Consider the following 12,521-nt stretch of genomic DNA (forward strand, 5'->3'; position numbering starts at 1 on the left):
GGGTAAAACTGTGCATTGTCTCTCCACCACTTCAAAAACAATACAGTTTTTGCCAAGAAGGTGAGGCTTATTGACAGGGCGAGATATAAATATACTGTTGGTACTTGTCAATGTCTCTAGGTATGTACATGTAGCCCTGTAAATACGATGTCCTTTTGTGTTCTCTGTTGTTTTATGTTCATGTTGTAACCTACTTGCTGCCATGTTGGACAGGTCTCCCTTGAAAAAGAGATCGATGATCTCAATGTTAATGTTAAATCTGGTTAAATAAAGGTTTAAAAAAAAAAATCGCGGTAGATTTTGTCAGTCTCACGACAGTATTGAGACATTTATTTACCACGATATTCGATATATCGTTACATCCCTACTGAACAGGAGAAAAATCACATTGTGCGAAAAGAGGGCACAACATTGTAAAACTATTTAAACAAATGGTTAAACACTTTGCTGATGTGGATGGCTTGGATATAGTTGCCAGAAATGATTATTGTGAAAGTGTTAGATGTGAAAGAGTCTCATAAGGGAGAGGTGGCTCTAATCTTTAAACTGTAATTGTCCAATCTAAATGAGTGATGCAAGGACGTTGGCACCCGCTCAAACCCTCGATGAGCATAGACAAAGGTCCTCTATTCGGCACAAAGCTTCTGCATTCTGAGCAAAAAGTGTTTTATCGGAAGTGGCTGCAGCTGACCTGGGTTGAGGAGGGGACAGGTACAGCCGTGGGTGGTCCAGGACTCAGGGTAGAGGGTGACGCTTCCCCTCTGAAGCTTCATCTGAGGGTTCTGGTACAAGACCTTCTTGACCTTGACCTCCACCTCTGCATGGGAGCCTTTATCGTGAGCAGACATTACCTTCACCACCAGGACTGTCAAGACAAAAACAAATAAATAAATGGGCAGTCTAACAAGTACGAAATATAATTTTCACTCAATTGTACACATCCAAATCAGTTTATTAGTCATAAGGAGCGCTGCCAGACATTTTTCTACTTTGGTCGTGGAGACTGCTGATTTTTGACAGCCTGCACATTTTAGATAAGGGGCATTAAAAAGGATGTAAGTCCGGTCGATTCAAAGGAAAATATGAACTAGAGTTACAACATAAGAGTTGTATGATCCAGCATTGATCACGCATCAATTTTGACCTTGAGAAGAAACGCATAATTTTTCTAACTTTAAATAAAAGGTTCCCTGAATAGTTTTCAACAACTACCAATATAAATCAATGTTTCTGTGATTGGATCAATAAGGACGAGATAATGTAGACTGTAAACAAGAAGTGGACGTAGATAAAGGGATTTTGGTTTTTTAGCTACCTTCATGTTGCTACCTTGAAGCCTCTAGGTTGGTATTCTGTTATCGTCTGTTTTTTAGAACTGACAGTGGCACTGAATGCTAAACAATACAAATATAAAATTAAACATTTATTTTAGATACATTTTTTGGGTTTTAAACAACCAGACTCATATGTTGAAAGGTCTCACCCACCTTCCCCCGTCTAAATTCTTAATTATTTCCTTTGTCATATAGCACATACCATAGTCATACTCCGCAGCACAGAAGAGTTTAGGGCTGCCCAGGGTGACTTCGACACACTCGCATTTCTCTGTAAAAATGACACATGATTAATGAGATCATCATAATGTATGGATTTGAAGATCAAAGCAGCTGCATTGTGTCTGTGTGGGCTGATGAGTATGCTGTGCATTACGTGTGATTTGACCTGTGACTCACCAGAGTGGTGCAGTGCAGAGAAAAGCTCCTCTACCCTAAAGAGTGCCGTCTCACTGTTATTGCTGCTGTGTCCCATGTGGCCGGTGGCTGTATAGAAGACCTCCACATCTGAGCTGTGCCGCAGAGGTAAAACCAGTCAGAGGCAGGGCTCCACTCAGTGTTAAACATCCAGAATGCACTCCACCTCTGCACCATACATCGATTAATCCAAGTACAAATACATATGGATATGGTATTAAAGCCTTGGTTCTCACCCAGGAATGCAGTCTCCGGTGTAGGGATCACAATCCCCCGTGCAGTCACATGGACGGCAGCCGTATTCATGGAGCCCCCAGTATCCCAGCATGCAGCTGTCACAGCGTGGGCCTCCGACACCGGGCTTACAAGTGCACTCCCCGCTGCTAGGGTTACACAGAGTCCTACCTCCAGAGAGGACGGAGCCCACAGGGTGGCAAGAGCAGGCTGCAGAGGAGAACAATAGCATGTTAACATTTCATTTGTGGGTCAAAACATGCGTCTCCTTTTCTGGCACTCTGTGCGAGCTTCCATGTGTGTAAAGGATGAGCCTACTTGAAAGCACAAACACACTCAGAGTGTACACAGTGAACTCCCATGGCAACTGTTTTTTTTTTGGATTTAGAAGATAGTTGAGAACATTTCACCAGTAAAATAAACTTGCAGTTACAGGGAGTAATAAAGGTGTGCAATAAGGGGGCAGTCTGAATTGAAACCCTCTCCTTCTCATTATCCTCTTTTTATGTGCATGTTATACAATTTTCGTTATACATTAACAGAGGGATGCATGGTAACAGAGTTGTAATATCGACACAAAAATGTACAATACTTTGTGACGGACACCAAGCAACCTTTTATTTTGTTTGTAGAACTGGACATCAGCTCATTGTTAGCGGTTTGCTAACTCTATAAAATGTGTCCAATAAAGGACACCCATTCAGATAACTTAGTAAATCTATTGATTTTTAGGCAAAAAGAAAAAAGGTAATTCTTTCCATTATGGATTAACTACATCTACCCATTCTTCAGGTTAACTGTATTTTATAATCCTCCTGTTGCAAGCAGCAAGTGTGTAGTTAACATGCTTTAAGCAGCTGCAGCAAAAACAAACAGTAAATCACTCCCACTCCACGCTGTCCGGCCTGCCTCATGGTCCCTTGTGATGACAGATTGATTTTGTTACAGACTTGCTTCATCTGTTTCCAAAAACGGCTTGTTTGTTCTTAAAAATGCTTCGGCATGCCTGGCGGGGGGAAAGGGCAAGAATGGGAGAAATGTGCTCGCATGGTCCATGGGAAATTCCTCCATTGTTTGCAATTACAGTCACATTCCAAGACAGTGCGGTCGCCGTCATTCCTGCTTAGGAGCGCAATAGAGTCATCTTACGATCTCATCACTGGGAAGGCAGTGAGTCAGAAAGGTGCCGGGGGAAAATGCCCTTATCAAGAGATAAATCTGCTTTAATCTGAAGGGTCAAAAGAAAAATCAAATCTCCATTACTGCCCTCAAAATATCAAAGGCTCCCCCTCTTAATTGGAATTCTCTGCTGGCATTCATCCAGAAGAGTTATGCTTTAAGGAAGAAAAAAGGCTACACTCTGAAGAAAAAGATTTAAGGGCCATACCTTTGCAGGAGTCAGGGGCCGTTTTTGGTTGGCTGGGGTCTCTAAAGAAGCCCTTCGCACAGTTCTGGCAGTGCCGGCCCTCTGTGTTGTGGCGGCAGTCGTCACACACCCCCCCACTGCGCCGTCCTGTAGCCAACCACAATCCCCGACTGAAGTGACAGCTCTTGGCCTGGCCGTAACACTTGCACTCTAGAAAGAGATGGATATGTTTAGTTAAACACACATGGATGTTTTTCTTTGCTTGGTGGACCTCTCCAAGCCCCGGATATCAATGATAACTTTTACATGGGCTTACATTAAAGATAGAGGCTCTGTTATGCATGAGTGTCTAAAAGGCAACCTCTGATTTATGAGTCTAAATTCGTCTTGGAGATACGTCTACATGCTGTGTGTCCTACTCTGCATTTTACTCTCCTGCCCCATCACTCACTCTGGCACTCGTGCGGTGTCCCTGTGATGCCGTTGGCAGCCTGCCAGGGCTGGTCATTGTAGAGCGGGGCGCAGCGCTCGCAGTGCTGCCCGGCCGTGTTGTGTCTGCACACACACTTGCCATGGACCTGCCAGGAAAACAACACACACAGAAACATGGTTATTTCATTGTATCTGCACCCAACTATTCACATAGTGTTTTTAATGTGCTTCAGAGACACTGCCTAAAGAGTATTGCAACATACTTTACACCGTCTCATATTGTACTGTATTCTTTGGGATTCAAGAGTTTTCAATGTGTTTTTCTTTAACTGTCAATTGTTTGAGGTGTTTTTTACTCTGGGCAGGTTGGATGGTTAATCATGAGTCTTTCATCAGCCTCTAAATGAATATATAGCTGTGATAAGCTTTCAAAAACATTTAAGCTTGACATGGATCTGACTGATTTTGATTCATTTTTTTGTCTATAGTCAGCATTACTCTTTTCATTGAGCCTGATTTCCTGAAGCCTTGCCCCTAATGTGATGTGCGTAATACTTCTTAAGTGTTTCAACATACCAACATTTACAGTTAACATGTCTACACCCCATTAAACTGTGTTGGCATTAAACTAGTGCTTCTATTTTCCATTTACAGTAAAGAGACTAACTCGACCGAGACTTTGGTTGTTTAAGCATTATCCTGAATACCATAATTAAGGTTTCCACATCCTTAAATCCCTGTAATGGTAGGTAAAGCCGGGGCCTGATATCCAGGCTTCACTGCAGCCTCCAGCTTCAGTGGCACATACCAGCACACAGCTGAGTAACAAGGGAGTGGTGGGAACAAAACCCTTAACCCTGGACTCGCAATCTCACCACATAAACAAATCAAATGGAGACAAAATGAAACCCCCGACGGACGTCAGGGTAGCAAAATATCTCGGTAAGTTTCAACAACAGAGCAGCAGGTTGAGTTTTGTGCACCTGCTGGCTGTATTTTCACATAATCCAGCTGACAATCGCTCACCATGTTGTTGGTCTTCTGTTTAGTGGGTTGGTAGCCCTCGGCTGGTACACAGTGGTCAGCGTGTCCATTGCAAAGACAACTGCCTTTGACAATAAAATCATAGATGGCATAGTGGTCTGTGGGGAGGAGGGCGGCTCCAGGGTGTTTGGCCTGGCAGGGACACTGCTGGCGCTGCAGCAGGCGGACGCGCAGGTTGGTGATCATGAGCTGGTCCTGGGCGGCGGGTCCATACGGGTCCACCGAGTCCCAGGGAGACAGCGCTCTGTAGATTACCTGGGGATTAAAGCAAAGAGAAAACTCAAAATCTCATTTACTCCACTTGTTCAAGCCTCTCTAACATGTGAAACAGCTGACCTTAGAGACACTGACAGACCATGACAGACCATGACTAAACATAAAGTATGTCAGTTTCTCTCTTTTCTCCGCCTGCATAATAAAAAACAGGCATCAATCTGGTTCGCCTTGCATGCTTATAAAAAAAAAATGCTCTTCTAAGAAAATCAGACTCGCTCCAAACCAAACATTGACAAATGGTTCTTGTTCTATCTTGTTAAGTTTAGATGAATTTTGATCTTTCAGATACGTCCTCTCCGTCTGTTTATGAAAATATGCACATGACCCCTTCGTCGCAACATCAGGAATGAAAAAACTGTCAGATACACAATAAGGATTGAGTTAGGAATGTTAAAGGATTCAAATCGAAAGTAGAAAGCAAATGTGGATATGTATAAATACATCAGTATGGACAAACCATGTACTCAATACCTCCGGTTTAATATAAATAATCTCAGCAGTCCTGTGTTTCAGTAGAAAAGAAAACAGTTTTTAAGAATTAAAAACCAATAGCTTTTTATCCTTAATTTATTCTATTAAGTTGAACTGTGACATATAACAGTAAGTCAGTGCCACCATTAGTCCATGTATACATCCTACATTGTTTGAATTATACACAAGAGACATACTTCTGCAATAGCACAAACTGATGTTGTATAATGACATCATATGGTTAGTGGTACCTACAGATGTAAACAACAAGATTTACTCTAGCTAAAATAACTGCAAATTACCAATCTGAATGTGTATCACTCAGCTCATTACTGCAAGCAGAGAGTTAAAGCTAAGTATACGATGTCTGAAGGGTTACTTCATGTCAAACTCTACATTTTCACACAACATTTTGTGATGTCTTTGTCTGTTGTGCAACAGAGACACTAATTATAAAAAGGCTTACACAAGAGAGCTGACATACTGTAGCAAGACACATACTTGATGCAAACACACTGCAATTATGAGATCAGTCAAAGCCATACACAGTACAGCATTCATTCAGACGTTCAACCAGAACCTCCCAGCGTGGTCTGAGGCTCTTTGGAGCAAAACAAATCTTTAGTATCCAGTGAGAGTCTCGCTTTTAAACCATCTGTGGTGGTACAGCAGTGTCAAAAATGCATTAGAGGTAAAGATGAATTTATCTTATAGCCTTGCATGTCAAAAGACTTTGTGGCTTAAATAACGGGCCTAACAAAAGAACGTATCAGAGGAGGTCAGTTTATAAAGCTAGTGTTTGTTCAGTGCTGTGTGATATCAGATTAAAGTAAATCGATGTGGCAATAAATTGACAACAAGAGCAAGGCAGATGGTGAGTGTTGTTGCTGAGAAGTGCTGAGGGAATCTCTGGCAGCATTTTCAGTGAGGTCACTTTCAGATATCAGGAAGAACCTCACAATCCAGTATTGAGTAACCGCATCCTGCTCACACAGAGGTGACCTATAAATGGCCCCTGACCTAAGTGTATTCATGGAGTCTTAATTCAGTTAAGATTATGGCTGGGAGGTCATTCTTCTGTATATTGTCGTAGACAAACCTTTTGTGGAAATAAATTCTGGCAATATGATCATAGTTTGTTTTCACAATGCTGCCAATTTAAAATAACAACAATCAACATAAATCAAGTTTTGTTTTTTTGAATGTGGAGAGCTTTTTCTCTGATGTAATGTGTAACAGTGGGACTCGCAATAAACATCACTTTGATTATTCACTCAAACGTTGGAAATAAATGTAGAAGCAATATTCATTTCAGTCATTTAAAGTATATCTAACGGATCAGACACCATTGTCTACTGCAAGTCGACCCCTAAACATAATTTGCCAGTGAACTGTTATATAAATTATTTGATTGTTAAATAACTCTGCATTCTTACTTTATAATGCATTTGAAAAAGTGATGGATTTTGGGATGGAAATACCACCAACAGGTCAGATTTGCATCCTAACTTTAAAGTAAAGATGTGAGGGAATGTAATTTTCCAGCTCCTTTTTCCCCCTGAGCTGTCAAAAGCACTTCAGCAGGCAGGACATAGAAAATCCCAACAATGCACATCATGGTTTGTTTCCAGTGAAGTGATGTACCTATTACTCTGTAAAACAACATATTTTTTGTTATTGCTTTCTTCTTTTTATGTTACGTGCAGCAGTAGTATGTATTTTTGTATGGCCCCCCGCCATACCCCTCTCATTCTCACTGTCACACCACTTTCCAATCCATGCAATGTGCAGCACTCACCTCTCCTCTGGTGCAAGGGAATGCTCCTGAATACTTGGAGGTGCAAGTTGCTCCACTCTCCCCTACTGACGACCCCTCTGCCAGGCCAAACACCTCCTCGCAGTCCCTGGCAAAGTACCTGAGGGCCCTCCACGTGTGCCCATGGTCTTGGGATCGCTCCAGCACCATGGCAGCCGGGCGGGGGGAGCGGAACACCAGGATGAGATGGGTGAGGAGGAATTCCGTCTCCAGATCCAGCTGGAGCATCTCCTCCTTCACCCCCTCTGCAGACTGCCACCAGGTGTCCGGGAAGCGGAACGAGGAGTCGCTCATGGCGGAGGGAGGGTGCGCCTGGCCGGGGATGGCGGAGTTGCACTTGCTGCATTTTGCTGGCGAGCATGACTCCCTGCTCCGGGGGGAGGCAGTATCTCTGTATACACAGTAGGGCTCCGAGGAGTTGGAGCCGCACACCGACTGGGTGCTCAGGACTCTGCCCTGCGCCAAGCTGCCCATGCGCGGGTTACAGGCTCGGCCGGAGCAGCGGCTCTCCACAGCTTTTGATTTAGACACTTCTGTAAGGGGAAAAGAGACGTTCAATAGAGTAACATTTGAGTCAGGTTAAAGACAATTACTGTTGAACATAGGGCGTGTTGCGATGTTCAGTTCGCGCTTTCCTCAACTCCCTTTCTTGCTCATATGATGCTGTTAGGCACGTGGATACAACTTTTCCCAGATTAGCACGGGCAATGCTTGTTTTTAACACATTCAGAAAGTGCGTGCGTAAAGTCTCAAACTCACCGGCTGGCAGAGGAGAGGATGCGCACATCGGGAAAATGACAAGTAAAGTCCACAGTCTCATCCTGGAGAGGTTGTTGTACTTTCACACAAAATCACCTGTCGTGTAAGAAGACGTACTCAACAGCTTGATCCAAAGATATCCAGTCGTTAATAATCCAACATCTTCCTTTTCGATAAATATCTACTGCCAAACGCTTACGGAAGTAAAACAAACTCAGCAGAATTGAGCTTTCATCTCTCTTTCATGGTGTTGAAACGCCTCGTTAGATTTAACTGCAGTCATTACACTCAAATTATTTCAGCCCATGCACTTCAGGGTTCAATTTGCTGTGGCTAGTTCATTGACATTTGGGAATATGAAGAGGTTAGCACCGCCTTCCTCCTCTTGTCTTCTCCCAGACCCCGCCCACACTGGTTCCCCAAATTCAAAAAAGGAGCAATATGCAAACTTTCAAAGACTTCTTTGCATACAATACATGCAGTTTAAAGTGGATGTTTTGATTATGATAATGATGTGTAAACACTTTGTCATCACCCTCAACAAAATGATCATTTTAATTAGCCTCAAACTAATACATGTATTTATAATAAGCCTTTTTAACACCAGAACATTGTTAACTTGTATTCTTTCTCAATCCATAATGATAAAGTTGTTTGTTGTCATATTTAAAGTAGAAAATCACTGGTTTAAAACAATAAGGGAGACATTTAGATTGCCTCCACAAACCACCCAGGCTCTTGAGTGCTGACCGACAAGTATGTGATTGTGATGCATTCCTGCCACATATCACTTATTTCTAACTGCTACTCATTAACCTCGCTTTACCTGCCCCGTCAAACAGACAGCAGCCCGAGACCTGAGGGGTCGCACAACCCTTGACCCCAATAATCATCAGGTTGCACACCATTTTTTTTAAAACTCAAACAGTGACATCACCTCATTGTGTCAAAAGAGATGTATCAAGAAGAAAGAAAAGGTCATTTGATACAACAGGTAGTTTGCCAGTGGCTTACCACAATTTGATACCATGTAAAAACTTTAGAGCGTAGACATCTAAAGACAGGACAGGCTGATTGAAGATGAAAAGGGAAAGGTGTCCCTGAGAATATGCATCACCTCTGAATACATGAGGTCAGGAGTAATCTGTTCTCACATGTGAACATGGCCTGTCACATGTATCATCTTCTCATATGTATGTATATGTTAAAGTAGGAGAAGGGGGGGCTTCCTCAGTCTCCTCCCTGAGGCGTCCCGGATCAGGACATTCCTTGAATACTGCTAGTCCCGTCAGTGACAGCCTGTTCTGTTCCAAACAGGGTTCACGTCTGTATGTCTTTAGATTTGCATGGGCTATTTTGGTTGTCTCCAGATGATCCGCCGGGGCAAAGGTCTTTGTACATCACTTGCATGTTTTTAGATCCTAAAATCCCAGGAGTCACCGTGAAAAATGCTGCAGAGGAAGGATGTCTAATCTCAGCCAGTCTGTGGTGTATTCCCCTGGCAGGATGAAAGCAACACACATGACAAACAAATTCCTTAACTCTCTTTAAGACCAGCTGTTCTTCATTTTGCACTGCTTCACCTCTTGAATTCTACTGAGCTGAATCACAGAAGGATATTTTGGGAAATACCTTTATTCGCTTTAGTGATAAGAAGATAATACAGACAGCATGGGATTAGGTTAGTTTAGCACAAAGACTGATACCAGGGGAAAAACGTTGCGCTGTCCATTAGTAATAAAATCAACTAAACAACAACTCTAAAACTAACTGATTAACACAATTATAACTTGTTTGTTTAATCAATACAAATAGCATATTATAAAATGTGCTAAACCTTTTTTGTTGTTGCACACCCTCACTTTCAGGATTCCTGTCAGCTGAGAAAACAGGAGGTTACTGCAACCAGCAAACAAAAAGGACTATACTAATATTATAATCATATTAGCATTATATTAAGCGTCTTTGAGTTGTAGAAAAGCGCTATATAAATATAATTTATTATTATTATTATACCTAACCCCCCAAGAAAACGCCAATGTGTTGTTCTCACACTTCAGATTTTGTATAACTAAACAAGTAAGATACTGTATGTAGCATCTAATACGTGAGCTTTTGAAGAGCTTGAAGGTGGATTTTGTTACTTTACAATACCAGGCTAGCTAATTCCTGTCTTTTTGCTAAGCTAAGCTAACAGGCTGCTGGTTGTACTTCATATTTACATTAAACATCAAATTCTCAGCAAGAAAAATAATAAACATATTATCCAAACTGTAATTTAACTATTCCATTTAAGGAGAAATTACTGTTCTCTTTGTCAATAAAAAAAACGAGTTATTGCCATAATCATATTCAATGCTTGGACAAGCCGAGGCGTATGAACCTTTGAATAATGCCAAACATTACAGTACAGTCAGAGGGGATAATTAAATACCAAATGGAAACATGGGATGAAACAACTACTCTCATGTTAAATGACCTCTATGCCTGCCTGTCTGCAGTCTGCTGCTGGACCTCAGTGGTGCTGCTGGGGCCTCGACATCTAATGGCCCAATAAGATGACTGACAAGGGACCAGTGCTGCTTTATTTCCAGACTGTAAAAGGATATCCCCCCCTCCCAATGCTGCCATGTCACCCAGTACCTTCAGCTCACTGAACCGTCTCAACCCTTGCAACTAATGTGTCTACTCTCCTGTAAAAGCCAGACAAAAAGCCAGACACGCTGCAGGCGAGGCGAGGATGGTAGGTGCCTTGCCCACAGGCTAAAGGCAATAAACAACGGGCTCCAAACACCTTCTGTCACTATATTTATTTCTCTTTGCTTCCATTTCTATGACGTTTATCATTGCTATCTGTCTGCTTGTTTCTAGTCATAACATTCAGCTCGCCCTCATTTTATCAGACAGTTTCATCTGAAATTACACCAAAGTGAAAAAGGATCTGCGGTATGTAAATATTTGTCCAAAAATGCAACTCTTTCCATGATGTAATTTATCTGGCAGCAACAGTTGGGTATTTATATTATACAATTACACTAGAAAGTCTCTTGATACTTCTTACCCCGAGTAAATGCCCCAACACACATTCCCCTCACCCCCTCCACCGACCCTTCTGGAAGTTTATGCTCTATATTTTATGTCACCTTTTGACACGCTCGCTTATTGCACAGGAAAGACTCACCAGATGACTGAGCACAAGCCTGGGTTTTAAAGTGGACACAGAAACAAAGGAGGAGTGGGAGTTTCACCTTCACGAAGCACAGGCAGGGGGATGTGCCCCACTTTTATGTTTTAGTGTTATGAGAGTGGTAACGGAAAACCCACAGAGGGCGAACTGTACTTGTGTCACTAACATATGGCATGAATAAAAGCAACCCAAAAAAAAAACATACAGTATTACAGACCAAGAGGAAGTGTATCAGGTTGTTATCACTGTACAAACTACAGGTGTGCGTTATTAGTTTGTATCTGACGGGTGAGCACTGAAATACTGCCAAACAGGTGGACATTTCTAATATCAAGGATCACATTTTAATCTTTTTTTTTAACAATTTGCTTGCTTCCCCTGTATCATGGTCATCATACTGATAGTAACCCTATGTTTTACATTACTAAAAACGATATGTATCTTCACAATTTATTTTCTGTCCAAATGTTGTATCTGTGTAGATGTTGTTTCATAAATAAATAAATTAGAAGGATATACTTTTATTGATACCAGTTTGGGAAATTATTTGTCCCGGTTTGGGAAATTCTTGAAAGTTGTATTGTATTTATGAAAAGGAAACTCTTTTCACTGCCTGAAAATACGATGATCCTCATAAACATATAAACTACTTCAGATGTGTGCTTTTACCTGTTGTTTGTGAAATGTTGAATAGGAAAAATAATCTCAGCAGCTCCTATCAATACAAAAGTAATCTACTGTACACTTACCTCCACAAAATTATACTAAATACTAATTAGTGTATTAGATTAGATAGATATACTTTTTTCATCCCACATTTGTTGTCATGGCAGCATGTGTATTCCATTGGCATGCAGAATGGAGATGGGACACATTGATGTTTTAATTACTTAATTGACCATAATTGTGTAGTTCTCATTTAAAAATGCCCATGTTGAACAGCTGTCAGAAACTGTGATCTATTGTATATGGTGATAGTAAAAACACTGAAAGGCGCCTGTCTTACAAAAAGTATTATTGGTCACATGAGACGGCCCGTGAGGATCTGACTGAGAGAGTGACCTTGGAACGCTGATAGAAGACCTGCTGGCTGTTGTTAATAATGAAGATGCCTTCTGGCTTTCCCAGCTAAAACTGCTGAGAGAAAAAAATCTTCTTTACTTTTCCACCGACTGTGCCATTTAG

At 41.6% G+C, this 12,521-nt stretch overlaps 1 protein-coding gene across 1 annotated transcript in view; it reads right to left on the minus strand.

The window, feature by feature from the left end:
- The window catches only part of LOC104963714 (netrin-4-like), an 11,173-nt gene extending 2,698 nt beyond the window's left edge, over positions 1–8,475 (minus strand). The window contains exons 1-9 of the mRNA XM_010792349.1: positions 8,150–8,475; positions 7,373–7,923; positions 4,810–5,082; positions 3,803–3,929; positions 3,373–3,561; positions 1,988–2,195; positions 1,734–1,846; positions 1,537–1,605; positions 692–865 (exon numbers count right to left, since the gene is read on the minus strand). Of these exons, the coding sequence (XP_010790651.1) occupies positions 692–865; positions 1,537–1,605; positions 1,734–1,846; positions 1,988–2,195; positions 3,373–3,561; positions 3,803–3,929; positions 4,810–5,082; positions 7,373–7,923; positions 8,150–8,210 (1,765 nt within the window). The 5' untranslated portion in view covers positions 8,211–8,475. The remainder of the gene's footprint in view (positions 1–691; positions 866–1,536; positions 1,606–1,733; positions 1,847–1,987; positions 2,196–3,372; positions 3,562–3,802; positions 3,930–4,809; positions 5,083–7,372; positions 7,924–8,149) is intronic.
- Positions 8,476–12,521: the final 4,046 nt, after the last annotated feature.

Source organism: Notothenia coriiceps, unplaced genomic scaffold, assembly GCF_000735185.1.
Source record: "Notothenia coriiceps isolate Sejong01 unplaced genomic scaffold, NC01 NC01_scaffold00036399, whole genome shotgun sequence".
In the NCBI taxonomy this organism is placed as follows: Eukaryota; Metazoa; Chordata; class Actinopteri; order Perciformes; family Nototheniidae; genus Notothenia; species Notothenia coriiceps.